General features: G+C 45.4%; 1 protein-coding gene across 1 annotated transcript in view; it reads right to left on the reverse strand.

Moving 5' to 3' along the window:
• Positions 1 to 8,227: 8,227 nt before the first annotated feature.
• Tacr1 (tachykinin receptor 1) overlaps positions 8,228 to 18,336 on the reverse strand; it is a 188,062-nt gene continuing 177,953 nt past the window's right edge. Inside the window, exons 3-5 of the mRNA XM_004634135.2 lie at positions 14,701 to 14,851; positions 12,437 to 12,633; positions 8,228 to 10,850 (exon numbers count right to left, since the gene is read on the reverse strand). Of these exons, the coding sequence (XP_004634192.1) occupies positions 10,559 to 10,850; positions 12,437 to 12,633; positions 14,701 to 14,851 (640 nt within the window). The 3' untranslated portion in view covers positions 8,228 to 10,558. The remainder of the gene's footprint in view (positions 10,851 to 12,436; positions 12,634 to 14,700; positions 14,852 to 18,336) is intronic.

Here is an 18,336-nt window from a genome sequence, read left to right on the forward strand (position 1 = left end):
GAACATGCTTAAAGCTTGGCTAGTGTTTTTCACAGCCCAGTCCTGTATCTGAATCAGCTGTGTTGCTTGTTAAATGTAGATTTGTACTCACCATTTCAGAACTACTTAATCACAATTTGTAGGGAATCTGCAGTGATTAAACTCTTCTCTGTGCTTAGAGCTCTGTTCTCTGACTTCCTGTTGCATTCACAGTCAATGACCTCTTTTAGTCCTTCTCAAGGGAAGCAAACCATCAGCTAGGGGGATTTCTTTGACATCCTGCTATCAAATCTCCTAACCTACCTTCATCCTTTGTCTTCCATCTTCCAGCTGTTCCCAGCATACTAATGTCCTGCTTCCTCAGGAATTGTTTGCTGTCAATTGTTTTCCTGCTGCATAGTCTGTTTTCCTTTTCAAAATAGTCATTCCCTCAGGCCCAGAAATCCCTGCGAGTCTCTCGTATTGAACAACAAATAAAAAGTAAAAATATCTCCCTCTAACTGGTACCTTTTATGTTCTCTCCTAAACTGGATGTTTGGGGCTGTACGTCTGTCTGGGTCTCTCTTTGTTCATCAGACATTCCTTTCTAAATTCACTGTATTCTTTTTCTACCTTCTACCTCATCCCAACAGTTCTTGCTAAGGTTACCACTGATCCTTCAGTAGCTTAGCCCACCGGCCACTTTCCATTTCCCTGATTTCTGTACTAATTCTAGGCCCTCCACATCACATATTTTTTTCCTTGAAACATTCTCTTCTATTGCCTTTAGCTGGTTTTCTTTATGGCTCTCTAGATACAATCTGACTTTTCTTCTGCCCAGCTAATAAAGGTTTCAGTTAATTACCCAATACTACTATATACTTGATAAACTTATTCAGGCCCAGAGCATCAATCGTCATCTATAATTAATTGACTTGCAAATTGATATCCTCAGCCCAAATTGCTCCCTGAGCTCCAGAGATACATATACAAATGTTTCCTTGGTTTTTCCCCTGAGGTCTCAGAGTTATCTCACATTCATTACATTTAAGATCAAACTCATAATATTTCTCCTCTACTTTCCTCATGCTTGTAACTTCAGTATGTCTGGTTTCAGTAAATGGTAACATCATTCAAATAGCTGCATGAGAAATGTCAAATTTACCTTTGAAATCGCCCTTATCTCCAAACCAGTGCAATCCATCACCAGCTAAGTATTTTTTCAATAGTTTCTAAGCATGTCTCAAATCCATCCATTTCTTTCTCTGATAAAACTCACTAAAAAGCAGTCCAGAGCTCCATCTCCTATCTGGATCATTGCAGTCCCTTCCTAACTGGTCTCTCTGCAGCTGGAATGACCTTTTCCAAAAGCAGACTAGTGTTGCTGTCTCCTGAATCATTTGATGACTTCCTTTCCTCTAAGACCAATGTTCTTGTCATACCTACAAGGTTTCCAACCTCACCCCTTCCTCTCTTTTTCCCCTACTCCTGCCTCCCTCTGTCCCTCGCATCATAGACCTGTGCCCACAGCATTCCCTAGGCTTTAAATATTCTTCCTTCCCTTCTCACTCTTCCTTGGGGTCTCAATTCCTCACTTTATTAAGACTTCCTTGACCACAAATCCTATGTCCAGATGCTTTGTTTACTGGCTCCCTTCAAGGCATTTTTTTGTTCAGGTTTTAGTTATATTCATGGAATTCCATTATTCATGGAATTATTTGCTAGCATGTCTCTTCATTAGCTGCAGAGCTGCTCGCTAGCAGAGACCATTGTTTGTTCTCCCTCCTGCTGCAGCCCTGAGGTCCAGCACGAGGTCCACGCTACTGCAGACTGAAATTCAAATTGACAAGAAGGAGGAGTCCTCTTTCTGTCACAGGAGCCATTGGAGGTTATTTCTACAGTCCTGAAGCACCAATGCCAGGCTGTTTCTGAGAAAATGAGTCATTATCGATGAAGAAACATTTCCAGAGATTTGTTAAATGTTTGTTTAAGGAGTGTGTTTGGGAACAGCCATAATTAGCTCTTCCTCATTGCATAACCAAAAAATAGCATCCAGAGATGCTGTGTCCCAGTTCTTAACCACACTCCAGATGCTGTCCCTGTCATTTTGGTGTTTCGTGGAACCCTATACTGCTATCTAAAGAAAGATAAAATTAGGGAGAGTTGTGGCTTATAGTCTTTGTTATTTACTTGTTGTAAAAAGAAACATATCCTACTGCATATGTTTTAGTTATATGCCAAACATGTCCCCCTTCCATCTCACTATTCACAAAAGCATTGCTCAGTACATAGACTTCTTTCTTTGCTTGGGTATATACCTAAGTTGAACATGAGGGAAAAGATGGAAATATTTGCAATAGCTATAAAATTTGGTTGAACATTAGAATTGTATAAAAATAAAGCACCATCCTATAAAATACTCCGAGAACTGTTTTAGAATTCAGGAAAAGCAAACAACTGCATCTTGAGTTGGACATGGTTTGAAGATTGGGGCCTTCAAGAGTCAGCCACTACAGCATTTGTCAGGGAATACGGAAAGCGAGAATTTTACACTGTACTTCTAACTTTGCAAACCTTCATGAAGGAAGACAAAATCTGGGTCAGAAAGCAGGTGGGACACCTGTGGAGGGTGTCAGGGAGCATTCTTTGTGTAAGAGGAAAAATGCTGAAACATTGCATGAAAACACTAAACCTAGACAGAGACATGAAGTAGGTTGAATGCCTGGTCCCCCTACTTCCCCTCCAGTTGTCCCTCTCTCCTTTCAGGATGCTGAGCATGCAGCTTTGTTCATAACCACATCCATGTGCCCAGTCCTTTGAGGTTCTGACTCAACAAAGAGAGGCAAACCCCTGGGGCTGGGAGCCCTCTGATCACCTACAATTCATCCTTGTGTCAAGTACCTCTCACCAACCTTTCAATTTATTTATTGTTTCAGTCTTGTTTGCCTAGCAGTACGCTGGGCCATTTGAATTACAACCTCTAACAGGCTCCCTGGGGATGAAATTGGGAATCTAGATGACAGCAAAGGCCCCTCAATGAACTGTGCCCAGTAGCGTTTGAAAACCATTGGCTTGGTCCCTTTTGGTTTCAACTTTCTCATTCTTGTGCTTGAGTTCTGAGCTTACTTTCCTCTCTGATGCAGTAATCCTGTAAGCAACCGTTTTTTTTTTTTTTTGTGGCTGGCTCAGTCCCCCCCTTGGGGGTGGAGCTGGCATGGCATGAGGTGCGGGGGATCGAACTGTGGTCCCTGCACACTTGTCTGAGCTTTCCTAAGCAGATGCTTTAGACCAATGAGCTCTTTTGCTGGCCCAAATCTGATTTTAAAGATGGGCATGGATTCCTAAGTTGTTAGTTATAAAGGTAAATCATCTTTTCTAGTGACATTTGTCTTTTTAAAAGAAGACTTTGTCCTCTAAAGAAATGCATATTTGGGGAATTTTATACACCAAAGACTAAATGTGCCAAGATTAACTTCAGTTGGAAATCCTTAACAAGCTGTGTCATCATCCCTAAGAAAAAGTAGGACATTTAACACCATGTCCCCAAAAAGCTTCTTTGTATTCTCGAAGTAAAAGGGACATAGTGAGTGGACAGGGACTGGGCTGTCCACATGAACCCTGAAGGATAGCGGGAACTGAGTAATTAGTGTTATTTGTAAAAACTGCCTTTCTGCCTATATGCTAAGTTAGCTGTTCTGTGAAATGCTAGTTACATAATGGAACAAGGCAAGCTAACGATGTCAACGCATATGTAGTTTTACTCCATAAATGCTCTTCCTTGTGGTAACTGGGCATGGAACCAAACACTATGAAGTGCTGTAGTCTAGCTGCTTACCACTGGACATTCTGAGTACCTTCTGATTATTTCTTGTCTGGCCAGCCACCACTGGACCTCCTGATTTTTCTTTTCTGGCCCAGACACTAGACCTTGCAGGTGATCTGTCCGGCCTATTTTCACTGGATCCTTTCCTTCCCTATTAGTAAGTCTTGCTCAGCCTTAATCTTTTCTGTTACTATGTACTGAGTCTTACATTCTATCTCTGGGCATATTCTTCAGTCTCCTGGCACTCTTCTTCACAGAGGAAGTGACACAACCTCTCTTCAAATCATAGAAGCTGCACATTCTATGCTTCCTGTACATTCTAGCTGTAGGAATGACTACAGGGGCATGAGGATGATTTTCCCTTTGAAATATGCTCTTGGTCTGATGGAGGTATGGAAAATTTCTAACTTGGGAAACACTACCTTGTGAACACATCTGGCTATGTGTCTAGGAAGGCCATTGTAGCATGGACTGTGGCACATGGAGGAGGAGGCTAGAAGTCTAGAAATATGACCAGATGAATAAAGGAGACAGGAGGGAATCCTGCTTAGGACAGGGGAATTTTAAAGTAGTTATTATTAGGATTCAGTTCTCAGACAAGTCACTTCAACTATGCCTGTCTTATTTCATATTAAATTCAGAAAAATAATGACGCTGGCTCTTCATGGCATATGAAATTGAACTTGATAATGTATGCAAAGTGCTTGGTACTAGAGATCCTGAAGATAGTAGTGTTATAGTTATTATCATTGTTTTTATTATCATAACATTTGAGATGGGGAGCGGGAAGGCAGCAGTTCTATTTTTCCACTTTTAGGGAATGACACATTTCTGGAGCGTGTTAAAATGTGCTCTCCTTTCACTAACATGCCTTTTCCTCTATCAAGATGACCTTGAGGACATCTCACTGTGTCCTTTCTCCCATTCTACTGAGTAGACAGATGTAGTCCAGGTAATATGAACATGCAGTGCTGAAGAAGTCCTAAGAATGAGAGAAACTCAGAAGAGAGGGCAAGGATTATCCCCCACCATGACAGCTGAGGACAAAAGTTTAATAGGAATAAGGATCCCTATTGGTCTCATCTAATGACCATGATGTCTTAGTCTGCTGCCATAAGAGCAGGCTATAAATGAGGCAGACTAAACAATAGGATTCCATAGCTCTGGAGGTTGGAGGTGTAAGATAAAGCTGATATCGTGGTCAGTTTCTCTCAGGGCACTCTTCTAGGGCTGCATTTGGCAGTCTTCTTACCCTGTGGAGAGAGGAGCAAGTTCTCTCATACTTTTGCTCAAAATGACTGTAATTCCATCACAAGGACTCTTCTCTCACAGACAAATCACCTCTTCAAACCCCATATTCTGCTACTATTGCATTGACAGTTGGGTTAGAGTTTTAGCATATGAAATTGGTGGGACACAAACAAACAGTTCATAGCATGTACCAAACCCTCTATTGATTAGTGCACCGGGAAGGTAAAATGTAGAGATTTCAGCAGGGCACATGTCAGAAGGGCTGCTTCTGACATGAAGGTCTTCTGGGGTGGAGGCAAGACTGGATTAAAGAGTGGAGAAAAAATGGGAATGAGAAATAAAATAAGGCAGGAGACACATGCACACAATGTAGAAAACCTAGGCCAGACATTGCCTGAATGAAAATCCACAAAGCTAGCAGCAGACACACTGCTAACATACCATGGAAGTGACAGGAAGAGAGTGCTGCCACCCAATTTTGTTCACATCATGACTGGTATCCCTTAGTTGCTGCTTCCTAATTACAGGCTTTTTCTCCATTCAAGCTGCCCAGCTTGAGAGAAAAGACGAGACCAAAAGTTCATGACCCCTTTCTATTGAGAAATGCGATGTATCATATGTACATACAGCTCTTTGCTCTTCCTTCTGTTTTCCTGCACTGGACAGAAATAAATGGTGGTGTTGTCTCAGAGCACTGCCTTTGGGGTTGGGGAAGCAAGGTCTATAATCAGATGCTTCCTTCCTGTTTGAAGGTGAAGGAGAGAAACACTGTTTGTGCATCTCCACCTTTCCAATCTCTGGAATCACGACTTGAAATACTGTTCCTGGGCTCCAGAGCTGAGGTCACTCACACACATACAATTTATTTATGAATGAGGTTTGAGGGAACCAGGGGAGAGTAAGCCACTTTCAGTTGCCTGCGGATCATATGAAGCCATGGATAAGTGCAAACATGCTTATGTTTCTACCGAAGGTCTGTGCTCCACATCTTTTATTATTGGTTGACCCATAACTTAGTTGCAATCTTTCCTTTCCTCAGTTACCAAATCTCCATGGAGGAGAGAGAGTGAACTCCATCATGAATTGGGTGTTTTTACCTCCACAAATATCTTCTTTTTAAATATTTATTTATTTATTTGGTACTGGGTCTTGCTAGCAGCTCAGACTCATAGTGATCCTCCTATTTCAGCCTCCCCGGCACTGGGGTTATAGGCATGAGCCACCATGCCCAGTTTTGGTGGCAGGCTCGGCACTGGGCCGGCACTGCATGCAGTACCAGGAATAGAACCCGGGCCCTTGCCCTTTGACCAGACAGGCACTTAGGCTGCTGAGCTATCTCCCTGGCCCTTTCACCAATATCTTTAATGGCGTCCTACAGCTTTAATTCATCTGAATGCCTGATTTGAATGATCATTTTATTCCAAGGCTGTTTCTGCTTCCCCGCGGTCAGTCTGGTTCTTCCGAGGTGCATCTGCTTCTTATTGCGCGTGGGAGGTCTCAAGGCTCCTTGTCTCTCTCCTATGAGCAACTTAATGTCTCCTCTTTCTAAAGAATAGAGAGTTAATGATTTGTTTGGAGCAGATTCGGATTCGGGTTTAATGGCACCATTTAAGACACATGTGTTTTACATGTCTGTGGGGCTCTCGAAGGTGACTTGCAGACTTTAAATACCCAAGCACACCCACATAAGATGCCTTCATTAAAATAGAAACATCTTCATTATTAGTTTCCAATAGTATTTTTTTTTTTTTTTTTTTTGCGGAACCGGGGATTGAACTCAGGCCCTTACGCTTGCCAGGGAAGCGCTTATTCCACTGAGCCATCTCCCTGGCCCTCCCTTTTTTTTTAAATCACTTTTTTTTTTTTTGAACCAGGGATTGAACTCAAACCCTTGTGCTTACCAGGGAAGCACTTATTCCACTGAGCCATCTCCCCTGCTCTTTTTTTTAACCATGGATCAAGCTCAGGACCTTGTACTTGCCAGGCAGGCACTTATACCACCAACTGTCTCCCAGGCCTCTTCTTTAGTTTGTAATTTTTCTTTATTTACTATTGTGGATAGCTGTCTATGCATTCCTTAAACCTGCTCACCTAACTCCTGTATGGTTGTCATCACCAAAATTCTGTTAGAGGCTGCCCACTGCTCTCTTGCTGGTGCTGCCTGAGGGCTGAGGCACCCCAGGTTGTGCAGGCCCCATAGAGGGCACAGCTGGCCCAGGAATGGGAGCGTGCTTCTGGGCTCACCTGATTGCTTCTGACATTTCCAACCTGCCAGGGCTTCTCTGTCTGTTTTTGAACATAGAGGACTGACCCAAAGCTCTGATGAGAAAATGGGTGGTGAGGCCTGCGGTCATCTGTGCAGCCCTTGGCTTTTTCTTTGATCCCTGTATCCTAAGTGTTAACTCCTTACCCAGAGCCTGGCCGTTCTTCCACTTCCGGCTCTACCATGGTGTCTGCTTCTTAGACAGCCTAGAAGAACCAAAAAGCTCTATTCACAAATGACATTGCTGGCCACTCCATCCAATCCCATCTCAGCTTCCCCAATCCTAGCCTGGAAACACTTCCCTGATTCCATTTGGTCACAGAGTTTGGAATTTCCTGGATGCTTTGTCCAATCTCATCTTTCTAGCCATACAAATGATGCAGGTTCCCTATAACACCCTATCCAACCTTCTATAGAGTTTCTGTTCCCTAGAGGAGACAAAGACATAAGACAGTGAAAAATATTCTTATTTCTGTATGGACATGCTTTCCGGGATCTCAGGATAAAAACCACAGAGGCCTCAGGAATAGCTCCCTCCCCCCACATTTCTCCCCTAAATCCAGGCCAATTAAGTCATCTTCCGAGTCTTTTTTCCCCAGGATTCCACTAACTCTGATGCCTTAGCATTCTGGTAGGGGTTGAGGAGGACCAGGGCTCTAATACTCCAGCTTCTCCTATAAAGTCCCCTCAACACTTCCCAGCTACTGTGAATAAGTGAGATAAATCAGAACTCTCTCCCAAGGAAGAACAGTGATGAAGAGAGTGCCACAACATGACACACTGACAACAACTGGGTTCCACATTTTGGAAGCAATAGAACAAAGATGGCCCCATTGTGTCTGCTATTTTATTACTATTGGCAGTACACCAAGGAAACACACTGAGGAGATGAACACAGACAGCACATCTCTATACTAAGAATGAGATCCATGCACAGTGCAAATCATGGTGCTCCTCACACATGGAGACCTGACAACATTTTCATAAATTAAATGGATGTTGAAGAGTGAGACAATAGAAGGCTTGCTGGTACTCTCTGATATTTTTCTGCATCCAAAGCTGTCTAGAGCCATCCTACACTCCCTGTTATGATGCACAGAGATGATACTGTCCAGCCATATCCCTCTAGGTCCACGGGACTGACTGATGGCTCCCTTTGAAATGTCTCAGAGAACTCTCAAAGGGAAGATTCTCAGAACATCCAGTCTTTGGCTTCATTACCCTGGGAAGAATCTGCTTCTCAGATGCCTTTATCCCCGCTAGGCAGACAGATTCACAGGGCTCAGTAAGTTAGGAGTGGCAGGTCCTGTGAGCTTGTCCACAGCAGCAGGAGCTGCATGTCCCTGGCTCATGCCTCAGTCTGGAGCAGGTGCTCAGTTAGTCTTTATTGAATTCAACTCTAACCATCTTCTCTGTAGGTGGGATGGTTCCACTTCTGTGTACTTTTCTGGATACTTCTCAGGATCATGTCAATTCTCAACATCTGCATATGGAACAGTTCTCTATTGGAAGTGCAACTGACACTGGTCATGGAATTTTGTTGCCTTTAAATGCGGTTTCCCACTCATAGATCTGCATCAGTCTGGCTTTCTTTAGTGTTTGTGGTATGTATCATACTGTTTGGCAGAAAATGATCCTCCTGCTTTTTTTCTGGCATACACTATTTTTATACATCATCCTGTACATGTGTGATACCCTTGCAGGTTTAGTGTTAGCTGGATTGGTAAAGGCTGCAAACTCTACAGGTGGCTTTGCTCCCCGCTTTGGATGCATCCTGTATTCAAACTATGAGGAGGACATTCATGAATGCTATATTAAGTTTTTGTTTCCAGCCACATCTGGACAAGACACAGATCTAGGAGACAGAAAGAAACTATGTATTCACTTGCTGGAGATGCCAAAGCTGTACTGGGACAGGAAATCCTCAGTGCATGCTCTTGGTGGACTAACAAAGCTTTAGGGTGTCAGGTCACTGTACTCCCTATAAATAGGAGACCAGCAAAGCTATGGGACATGAACGGAATTCTCAGAGTCTGAGAGAAGATACAAGGTGCCTCATCCTGGAAGTTCAGCTGTAGGGGGTAGCAGTCTTACTCTACAAGCTTCTGAGCACATGCCTGATGCTAGCATGCAGATCAGAATCTGGGTTAGTGCCTCTGCCCTACGGGACCGAAAGGACAGAGAAGGAAGCTCACATGCTGATGTTCCTCAGCGATCTTCTCAAGCTGCTCACCTGCACAGGCCTGCTAGAGAGATACAGGCCTCATCCTGAAGTCCTTTACTCTGCTAAAGACCAAGATCTTTGGGAAGGAGGGATGCACTCAGGGTTTCAGGATAAATGCGAGAATGTCTGAGATGGCTATTTACATGTGTTAGCAGTTGCTGTATCTCCAGGAGGTGGGTGTCACTGCTTCTACTTTACAACTACTATTTTTTGCTGAAACAAATAAAAATATATACAATCACTGAGCCACAGAGCATTAAGATTCTAGGGGACATGTAGATGATTTAGTTGCGCCCTGCTGCTTTATACATAAGGACAGAGGATCAGATAGATTAAGCCTCCTGACTCTCAGTCAACATACACATTAGGTGGCGTCAGTAGACACATTCTGCCTGTACTGATTGCTGAGCGTGGCCACTGGGGACACAATGCAGAACAGCCTGAGGCTCTCGATCCCATCATGTTTAAACGAACTGAAGGAAATATTGAGATCTCAAAAAGGGGCAGACAGGTCTTCTTTTCATGGGTGAGGTTAGGTCTTCCATGCAGATTTTATGTAGCACACTCATTCTTTTACCCTGTCAAGTGGAGGCTGGAGTGATGTGAACCACCAGCTGAAGGAAGCTGATCTGAGGATGTCTGAGAATGACTACTAAGACAGAGGCTCCAAGCAAACAGACCTGTTGGCTCTGTTACCGTGCTGCAGAATTCATCCTTAAATGAGCACCCACATACAGTGCAAGTCACTTCTAGAATCACAGATTGAATCATAGAGAAAGTCTTACTTAAGCTTCTTTTTTACAGATTTCTAGAAGTTCACTTATTCAAGCCCTAGGTCATGTAGCATGGGGGGTGGCAATGCTGTGGATGAATCCAAATTGATTTTAGAATAGACTGCTTTTTCTAAACCATTCTGATCCTTCCAAAAGTTCCAATGTTCAGGTGTTTCTGATGGTTTCCAAATCAAGGAAGTACCCATGCGTGAATGAAACAGCCCAGAGCTGACCAAAGCCACACCCACAGGAGCCGGGGGTACTGCCTAGGACAGCATGTTGGAGTAGAAGCTGGAGCTCTCTGTCATGGTCTTGGAGTTGCTGCGAGAGGAACCATTGGAAGTCAGGTCCAGGGGCGAAGGTGTGGCCTTGGGGCCTTCCTCAGGGTCCTCCTCATGGGCTCCCACCACTGTGGAGATGGTGGTCTCCAGGCGGCTGACTTTGTACACACTGCCCTGGGTCTGGAGATAGCGGGTGGATTTCATCTCAAGGCCTTCATAGTCACCTGCGCTGATGAAGGGGCAGCAACGGAAGGCATGCTTGAAGCCCAGGCGGAACCTGGAGAGAGAGAGAGAGAGAGAGAGAGAGAGAGAGAGAGAGAGAGAGAGAGAGAGAGAGAGGTGACCCTCGGGGACGGTCTGCTCCCAGGTGTTCCCACCACTGCATCTGCTGTCCAACACAGGATGCACTGGAGCACGAATGTCACTGAGTTTTAAGTGAACTAACTACTGGAGACTCTGTGGTCAGAAAGATCAAGGTCATTCACTGAGGTCAAATCCAAGACTAGAACACATGTTTGTATGAAATTCAGGTCTCATCTGACTGTGGTCCCTGGATTATGCTGTTTCCTCTGGTTTGAGATTCACCAAATGGGTCAATCCAACATTAACAAAAACACTCACCAACAGTTTTCTGTGTGTCCCTTACTGGGCTAGTCACCAGGCTTTTGGTAAAAACACATACCCCGTCTCAGTCCTTCTCTCAAGTGAACCAATGATTGCAGGTAAAATTTCTCCCAGTCATATCATTTCAACATGCCTCAGTTTTTCTGCTTATTAAACAGGGAGAATCTGCCTTTATTTAAAGATGCATAGGAAGATTTGTCCCTTAAATGTAAGCAGGTTGTCATGCTCTTAGAAGAAGGATGAATGTATGAATTAGGTTAATAGGCATCATTTGGGCAACTTCAACGTTTTTCCCAGACTCAGTATCTGAGGCTTGATTCACAGATGGGTCACCCCAGATTGAGGACTGAGGAGCAGAAAGACAGCATCAAGTATTTTCCTCTTCCTCTCTGCACAGAGCTGGAATACTTCTCTGGATGACACAATGTGTTGTAGCCGGGCATCCCAGGCCCTCTTGGGAACCGTCTACCTGCCACAGTGAATTTCCTACCACTGACCACCATTCCCTAGTGGCTTTCTGTTCTCACTGGTCTGAGATTGACTTCTGATAACTGGATGGTTGCCCCAAATCCCTCTGACCATGTAAGGGGAGGTGATGTCCTGCTGGAAATACTAGGTGCATCTGGGGAGACTTGGGAGCCCCAAATTGTACTTTGGGATGGGAAAGCACATTGAGCTGACAGGATGCCTTATATGCACCCATCTCAGAGCTTCCTAGTTTGATTTAATTAGTTGCCAGTATGTATTTAAAATCAGAAGATCTCACACAAAAATATGGATTTCTACTTCCTCTTGAAAAACAAGTGAAAATCAGTCCATGGATGTCTCAGGCTCAGATTGTTTCGAGCCATGACCAGCTGGATAGTGTGGTGATTTCTTAGTTAGACCCCATTTCTCCCTCTTGTCTCACAGCCAGCCACATTCATTTATTTTATTTTTTAAGGTTTTTTTTTTTTTTTTCTTTCCAGGTCTCACTATGCAGCTTGGACTCATAGTGATCCTCCTGATTTCTGCCTCCCTAGTGCTGGGATTACGGGTGTGCACCACCATGCCTGGACTCCATCAGTGTGCCCAGGGGCAGAGCGGGTGCAGCATGGGGTGCCAAGGATCAAATCCTGGCCCCTGTGCTTACCAAAGCAAGTGCTTAGTCCACTGAGCTATACTGCCAGCCCTCAGCCGTGCTCATTTAGATTGGCTGCTTGTGGCCCCTGGAAAGGGCATGAGGTGGGGATTCCTCACCTGTCGTTGAGGCAGCAGTAGATGATGGGATTGTACATAGTGGAGCTCATGGCCAGCCACATGATGGCCAGGTAGACCTGCTGGATGAACTTCTTCAGGTAGAGATCTGGGTTGATGTAGGGCAGGAGGAAGAAGATGTGGAAGGGCAGCCAGCAGATGGCGAAGGTGCACACCACAACGATCATCATCTTCACCACCTGGGGAGAGGGTCAGGCAGGTGAGCCACAGGGAACCCTGTCTCTCGGGGCTGCTCTCAACCTCACGGCACACAGTGTGAAGAGGGGTAGGGGATGTTCCTAATGTGCCTTCTGAGGAGGAGAAGGGACCTGTAAAATTATTTGATACTAAGAATCTTGTGTTTTGTGGGCGGTTCTTAGAGGGCACACTCAGATGTTGGAATCCTGACCCCCAAAGTGGCAGCACTAGGAGGTGGTATTTGGGAAGCCATTAGGCCTTGAGGGTAGAGACTCAGGAATGGCATTAGTGCCCTTACAAGGGGCTTGAGCAATCCTTGCCCCTTCGATGATGTGAAGACACAGCAAGAAGTCACCATTTACGAACCTGGAAACAGCTCCAACGAGGCACTGAGTCTGCTGGAGCCTTGATCTTGGATGTTAGGACCTCCAGAGAAATGAAATTTCTGTATTTAAAAGTTCCCAAAGATCTAAGTATGGTGATGCATACCTGTAATCCTAGCACTCTGGAGGCTGAGGCAGGAGGACTGCCACAAATCCAAGGTCAACCTGAGCTACCCAGCTTCAGAAAACAAGAACAATCCCCTCAAATAACAACCAAGTTCCCAAAGATATTTTGCTATAATTATATCAATGGACAAAGATTCTGGATGATAACCTTTTCATCCCCAAGAAAACTTCAGTGCAGGGGCAGGAGAGATGGCTCAGTAGAATAAGTGCTTGCCTGGCAAGCACAAGGGACTGAGTTCACTTCCCAGTTCCGCCAAAACGAACAAACAAAACAAAACAAAAAACCTACCTTTGAAGAGAAAACATTTCCTCAGGCTTTCACAGAGAGCAAATTGGTCAAACAATGACTGTGATTCATCCACAAGGCTGTCACTAACAAAGGATTCACAAACTGTGGTACAGGGTTTCAGGATTAATCCTGAAGGGATTTGACTGACTTTATCGAATACAAAAGCTACATTTCTTGTTATATAGGTCCTGCTTTATCTTGGTCTTAACCATCCAGCAGAAAAGTATGAAAATGAGGTATAAAAAGTAAAGCCATATTTTTATGCTGAGCTGTAAAAGGCTCAAGTCAACAACTTCTGACACTGCCAGTCCTACAGAAAACCCACTACTATTAAGGACTACTGGACTATATTGGAATATTTTGCTGAATCCACACACCTACAATATTTAAATGGGAAGGGAATACCCTTCTCTGACAAAACTAAGCAAACAAACAAACAAAAAAAACGGGATATAAATGAAAGACCATTTTGTATCTGTATATACAAAACAGTTAGGATAGATATACAGCTACTTTCTCTTAATTCAATGAGAAGAAAGATTTGTACTAATACTGTTTGTGGACAGGATATCCCGTCTGCATCTTGTACTATGAATAACCACTAAGAAGACAACAACACACAATGTATTAATTATTGAAACTGTCTTACTAATCGGTTTTGAAACTGTCTCATTGCTCTTTGTTTCTCAATAAAATAATTTAAAAAAAAAAGAAAAGAAAACTTCAGTGCAGAAGGATACAACATCCATACAGCGAAATGCTATGCAAACAAGTATGAGGCAGCAAAGAGAGCAGAGGAGGAGAAAACTCTTTCTCTATTGATTTCTGGTATTTGTGTGGATTTTAAGTGAAGAATGTGACACTTTGCATGTACTATTTGTGTAAAGACAAAGAGAAAATAAATATATTTATGGATTTATAAATTCCAATATTTACAAGGGCCAGTGAGAAACAAGTAACAGTGCTAACAACTGTTTTGGTATATGTTTGCATGTGTGTGTGTGTGTGTGTGTGTGTGTGTGTGTGTGTATGTGAGTGAGAGTGTGTATGTGTGTACATTTGTGTGAGTGTGTATGTGTAGGAGTGTGTGCATGTGTGTAGTGTATGAGTATGTATAAAGAAAGGTCTCTCCCCTTCTCTCCTTTGTCCCCTCCCTCCCCCAGGAAGATTCTTCGCCTGATCCCTTGGGAGCTCTCACACCTGCCAGCCTTGGTAGCTGGCCTGCTGCCAGTGCTGGGCGGGGGTTTGGGCGCTGACTGCCCCTCGCTCACCTTGCGCTTGGCAGACACTTGCTCGTGGTACCGGTCAGAGGAGTCCCCTGGGATCTCACTGGCCCAGAGTGTGATCCCCACGACTGTGTAGGCGTAGCCGATCACCAGCAGGGGGAGGAAGTAGATGAGCACGGTCACACAGACATGGTACCTGTGGCAAGGTGGAAGAGGGGCGAGAGGCGTCAGTGTAAGACAGGGCTGGGGTGGTCCTGGTGTGGCAGTTGGTCTCGCCCACCGTGCCTGCTGTGAGGCTGCGCTGTTGGGCGTGCTGTGGAGAGGGCTGCCACCTGCACAGGGCGGAAGGGCGATCACTCGGAGAAAGCAAATCCCTCTGATTCCTGGTCTCCTGGTGGACTTGCCAAGATGGAGATTCCTGCTGCCATTGGTATGCAATGGTTAGGGAGGAAAGGAGAGAAGGAGGGAGAGAGGGAAAGGTAAAGAGAAATGGATGCATAGATGATGAGGAGTCGAATCCATTGCATACTTCAGGCAATTTAAACTAAAACTGTTAATTTTATTATCACGCACCCCCCCCCCCAACTCAAGAATGCAAATCAAGCTGTGCAATGAGGAGCACATGTCCTCTGCACAGTGAAGGAGCTGAGGTGCTATGTCATTCATACCGGTAGACAATCATATTGAAGTGAGAACCACGACAGTTATGAGGCCCAATCTGTGGTATGTGATGAATAGATTCACAGGCATCAGAATAATTAACTTGGAAAGTTAAGACTAATCCTAGAACTTGGATCCATGGGTGAAAGCCACTAAGTGTAGCAGTTTCTAAATCTGGATTTTGGGAATATATTCTAGATAGATTTCTGCCTGGATCTCTGAGTCAATACTTCAAAATGCAGACAGACATCAACTGACTCTTCTTGAACAAGACATGAGCAAGAAATAAATCTTTGCCGTGTTAAGCCCCTAAGGATTGGAGGTTTATTCAGCAGCATAGATTAACTTATTGTATGCATGGCATGGCTTCTCAGTAGAAGACTCAAATATGCTTCTTGAATTTTGAGCAAAGATACTTTTCTCAGGGGGTCCTGGGCTTGCCTGGCTGGTTGTAGTCCTCTCCTGAGGTGCAAGAGTAATACAGAGGCTCGGCATTCCCAGTACAGTTACAAGAATGACGAGAGCAGCTAATATCTGGAGTCTTATTCTAGGTCCCTGCCACGGTGTGGGCATGGTTCCCTCCTCAAACGTTCGTGTGCTGCAAGGTTGGTCTGCAGGGTGGTGGTGGGGTCAATGGGAGATGGGCCAGGGGAGGTTCTTAGATCACAGAGCCACACTCTCATGATGGATTCTGCTGTCTCCAGGAGTGGGTCCGTCTCATGGAACTGGATTAATTCTCCCAAGGATGGGTTGGTATGAGGGACCTTCCTACTTACCCTGAATCCTACCACATGTGTTATTCCTTGTTCTCGCCCATGCTCCTGCTGCTACAGTGTAACCCAGCATGAGACCCACACCAGAGCTGGCCCAGTGCAGTGCCTTTCAGCTTTTAGAATTGTGGGCTGAAGAATCCTCCTTTCTCTATAAAGCGTCCAGCCTCTGTAATTTTGTGAGGGCCACACAATACAGATCACAGCTGTCACTGAGCTGGTAATACTATTAATGGCAGCGGTGGTGGCAGAAATGGTAGTTAAATTTGGGGTATTTATGAAGAGAGCACTTTACTGAGCACTTTACTATAACTAAGTAGGTGCTATTACAATCCCGTTCTCTAGATGAGGAAAGCAAATTTTAGAATTTAATTAATTTGTCCAAGTTCACAACTGCTAACAAGAGGCGCTGGGACCAGGAGGAAGGCCTCTGCCCCCATAGCCAGCCTGCCTTCTCAGGGAAGAGTCACCCCCCAGTTATTCGCTTCCATGCTGGTTACTCTCTGTCCTAATGCTCAACAATGATTTTCTTTCAAAAGGGAAAGCCCACTTATTCTTTTAATTTCTCCTTCATCCACACTCCACTGGCTTTCAATCTCTGCTTTGTAAAGCCCCACCGCTTTGCTGTATTCATCCACCTCTGAATACTGAAGCTTGCAATTTGAAAATACTTGAAGGTTTCCTAAGCAGTGAGCCACGCACTGATGCAGCAAGGGCAGCTTTTCAGTGCAGGCAGATTCTTCCTGCGGCAGCAGGCTCCCCAGGTCCCCAGGACTGTCATCGTCCCAGGTCACCACAGTTGAGGATGCGTGGCATTCTTCCTCCCCTGTCCCAGTGCCCCCTCCGGGCTGCTGTAATGGTGGCAACTGTGAGAAAAGCCTTTAGAGGCCCTAGGGGCAGCTCCATACCGAGAGCCTCCACTAGGCCCCACGTTTTGTTCCTGTGAGAACGGCCCAAGCATGACTGTTGGTGAGGGTCGCCTTGAAAGCAGCTGCAGTCAGTCAGGCTCATTCCCCTGGGCAGCGCTCCACAGGAGCGGGCCCCAGGATCCCTTGGGGCATGTGCATGAGAGCGATGCAGGACTGAGCTCAGCTGGGTTCCTGACTCAGCAGCTCTGGATGGGTCTGGGGATCTGCACGGATAACACCAGCCTAAGGGTGCTGCTCCCCTTCTTGTCCCAGACCAGGGCTGCTCAACCTCAGATACACATGGGAACCAACAGAGAGCTCTACATAGGACCACTGCCAGAAGGTGCTCGCTCAGCTGGCCTGAGTGTGGGTGTGGGAAACCTGGCTTAGAAAATCCCTGCAGTTGTTCTGGTAGCCACGCACACTGAGGATTATTGTTCAGAATGCACATCTACAAGACCTCTGAGGCCCTACTGGGACCCCGTTTGTCAGGCGCGGGCGCCCTGCTCCTCAGCCTTGCCCCTCCCGCTGGAGCTTCTGCTACGAGTCTTGTTTCCTGTATAGCTTTTGGTCCCTGCTGGCAAGATTTGATTGGTTCTCATAGCCCTACGAGGCAGCTGACTATTGGCCTATTGCCCACGTCAGGCGATGTACTTGGCGCCCACTGATAGGTCTCGAAGGGGATATAAGGAGGGGTTAGAGGAAGGAGGAGAGAGGAAGGAAGAAGGAGAAGAGGGAGGAGGACACGTGAAAATAAAGAGATCAAGAACTAAGAAGGAAGCTCCGTCTCGTCTTTTCCCAGCGCCGGTCAAGTGGTGGCCCGTACGGGGACCCTCCTCCTCTTCTCAAAGTAAGTAGGACAGCGTGAGTACCTTCTTAATTGTTTCACCCCGGCCGAGGAGCCAATAGAGGTGGTGGGTCCATAAAGGAGACCCGGGGCTGCTGTGAAGAGGCAGGAAACGCCATGAAGAGGCGGGTGGTGGCAGACGCGCCAGGGTAACCAACGGGTCCGTAGAGAGACCCGGGCTGCTGTGAAGAGGTAGGTGACGCTGTGAAGCAGCGTCTGTTTAGGTAGGGTGAGCTTTATCGCTAAGAAGCAAAAAGCGAAAGCAACATGGGAAACGTGAATGGCCATCACCTCATGATTGCACTTAATAAACTATTACAGTCAAGAGGCCTCCAGGTGCATAAGTGCAGCATAAGGGATTTTTTAAGTGAGGTTGATGAAATAGCGCCCTGGTTCCTACCCACGGGTAGGATAGATATTCCTAGTTGGGAAAAGTTGGGTAGAGAGAGATCTTGACCTCGCCGAGGAGCACGGCTCGCTGTCTCCTGGCGTCCGC

This window comes from Octodon degus, unplaced genomic scaffold (genome assembly GCF_000260255.1).
Source record: "Octodon degus isolate 3935 unplaced genomic scaffold, OctDeg1.0 scaffold00058, whole genome shotgun sequence".
NCBI lineage: Eukaryota > Metazoa > Chordata > Mammalia > Rodentia > Octodontidae > Octodon > Octodon degus.